The following is a 2526-nucleotide window of genomic DNA, read 5'->3' on the forward strand; positions in this document are numbered from 1 at the left end:
ATCCATCCATCCATCCATCCATCCATCCATCATCCATCATCCATCATCCATCCATCATCCATCCATCATCCATCCATCCATCCATCATCCATCCATCCATCCATCCATCCATCCATCCATCCATCATACACTCACCCAGCCATCACCCACTCACCCACTCATCATCTCTCCATCATCCATCAGGCACTTATTCACATGTCTATCAGTCAAATCTCTCCTGGGCATTTATTAAATGCTACTCTTTGTAACTAGTACCAGCCAAGGGGATCTGCCTAAAATTCAAATCCAACCACATTCTATCTGTACGAATTACTACCCAGGCACTGTCACCCAGCCCAAACAACAGCCGGGCCAAGTCCCCATCTGCACCAACCTCCCTCCATCATTCCTCTGCCCATTCCCCAGCTCCAGCCGCTAAACGGCTGGTGGGTCTGTTCTCCAAACCAGCCATGCGACTTGCTGCATCAAGCCTTTGTCCACACCATCACTGTCTCAAGTGTCCCTGTCCTTGAAATGCCCGCATGCAGGAAGAGCCCACCCATCCTCCACCCAACACACCTTTGGGAAAAGCATCTCTGAGTCCTCCTCACGCACACTGCTCTCCAGAGCCTGGTCGCCTGCCAGCGGCCCAGCACTGCCCAGCCTGGCTTTCCCAGAGAGCTGCCCGCGTGGGGAACCCTGAGTAGGAAGCAAGGGAGGCTGGGGGTGGGAGTGCCTCAAGGGAGGGGTGTCTGTGAACAGGGACAGTGGAGGGTGCGTCAGGCACTGGGACCATTGCCAAGGGAGTGTCAACGCAGGTGCCTGGCCCTGAGCTGACCTCATCTTCCATGGTCGTCTTGGACATACCAGGTGTTCCTAAAGCTGCCATCAGGTGCTGTGCCCACCTCCACCCAGCAGGAATCTGTCAGGAAGGCTTGGGCCCTTACCTTTGAGGAGGGCAAGCTGTGTCCCTCCATTGTCCACAAGTTTCTCTGCAAAGAGAAAACCTCTCCTTGGCCTGCCTGGTCCTGGGCCTCCATTCTGGGGGCACATGCCTCCTCTGACAAGGAGCTTGTTTGGGGCTTCCCAGAGGCTGCCCACTCAGGCAAAGGGTCGGGGTGGCGGGGCTGTCCCCACCAGAACAACATCACATCTCTGTGGCTTGAGGCTTGCTACCCCTTTTCTCTAAAGCCTGGGCTTGGATAGTGGTGTGCACCCTGGGGTTCAGGGAGTCCACAGCATCCACTGAGGATGAGAGAGAGGAGAGTTAAGCGGTGAGGAGAGCTCAGCACGACCTTGAACAAGGCAGGTCCTTCCCCTCCTCCTCCGGCTCCTGGGGGCTCCAGATGGTCTTCATGTCTCGAGGCTGCGTCTCTTCAGTGTCTGTCATCACGGGGTGGTCTCTGCGTGTGTCTATCTCAGACAGTCCGTGTCTCGAGACTACATGGCTGCAGTATGTGCATGCTTGTGTACGTGTGTCCATGTGTATATGTGAAGATGCACATGTGTGTGCTCGCACAGCTATGTGTACACGTGTGTACACGCGTGTATGCTCATCTCTGTATCCGTGCATGATGCGAGGGAGGCCTGGGGCATGTGTGTGCACTGGAGGTTGTGAGGGGTGTTGGACAGTGTAAGTGGTTGGGCCTGGCAGGAGCAGGGGAGGCCGAGGAGGGAAGGAACTGACCTCAGCCTGCTGTCACCCTGTGACCCCTCCGACCCCCTGTCATCCTCCAGCCCCCTGTCACCCCCAAGTACCTCTCACCCTTGACCCCTTTGTCTTCCTGTGCTCCTGTCATCCTCCACTCCTGTTGTCTTGTGCCCCTGTCACCCTCAACCCCTGTCGCCCTGTACCCCTGTCACCTTCCACTCCTGTGGTCCTGTACCCCATCACCCTCAGCCCCCTGTCGTCCTGTACTTTGTTACCTCTCCCCCGCCCCCTCAGCGGTGACTCTGGCCCTGACCCCGTGTGTCTCCACAGGAGAGCTACAGCGCAGAGTGCGAGTTTGTGGAGCGCATCCACGAGCTGGGCTACAACACCTACGCATCACGGCTGTACCGTTCGGGGCCCGGGGCGTCCGGGGTGCGGCGCCCGCTCAGCGCACCTGAGAGACTGTGGTACGTGTCGGTCAACGGCAAAGGCCGGCCCCGCCGCGGCTTCAAGACGCGCCGCACGCAGAAGTCCTCGCTGTTCCTGCCCCGCGTGCTGGACCCCAAGGACCACGAGATGGTGCGGCGGCTGCACAGCGACCTGGCCGGGTCACCCCGCGAGGGGCCCCGGAGGCGACGGCGGCGGAAGCAGAGCCGGGGCGCCCACGCCTAGCCCCCTGTGCAGAGCGGCATCGAAGCTACTCCTCCACTTTCTGGACTCCGCTCGGCGTCAAGGTCACGGCCAGCCTGGCCAGGCAGACGTAGACTGATCCATGCCCGGCGTCCCTGCGTACAGCACCCGAAGGACAGACCTCGTGGGGGCGCTGCCCCACCCCCATCTGTGTACAACCAGAGGCGCTTCGAACTCCCCATCTCTGCAATCAAGGCTCAGTGCAG

General features: G+C 59.5%; 1 protein-coding gene across 1 annotated transcript in view; it reads left to right on the top strand.

The window, feature by feature from the left end:
• FGF3 (fibroblast growth factor 3) overlaps positions 1–2302 on the top strand; it is a 14106-nt gene extending 11804 nt beyond the window's left edge. The window contains exon 5 of the mRNA XM_006893381.1: positions 1961–2302. Within this exon, the coding sequence (XP_006893443.1) occupies positions 1961–2302 (342 nt within the window). The remainder of the gene's footprint in view (positions 1–1960) is intronic.
• Positions 2303–2526: the final 224 nt, after the last annotated feature.

The sequence above is a fragment of the Elephantulus edwardii genome, unplaced genomic scaffold, assembly GCF_000299155.1.
Source record: "Elephantulus edwardii isolate Elephantulus edwardi_28Jun2011 unplaced genomic scaffold, EleEdw1.0 scaffold00126, whole genome shotgun sequence".
In the NCBI taxonomy this organism is placed as follows: Eukaryota; Metazoa; Chordata; class Mammalia; order Macroscelidea; family Macroscelididae; genus Elephantulus; species Elephantulus edwardii.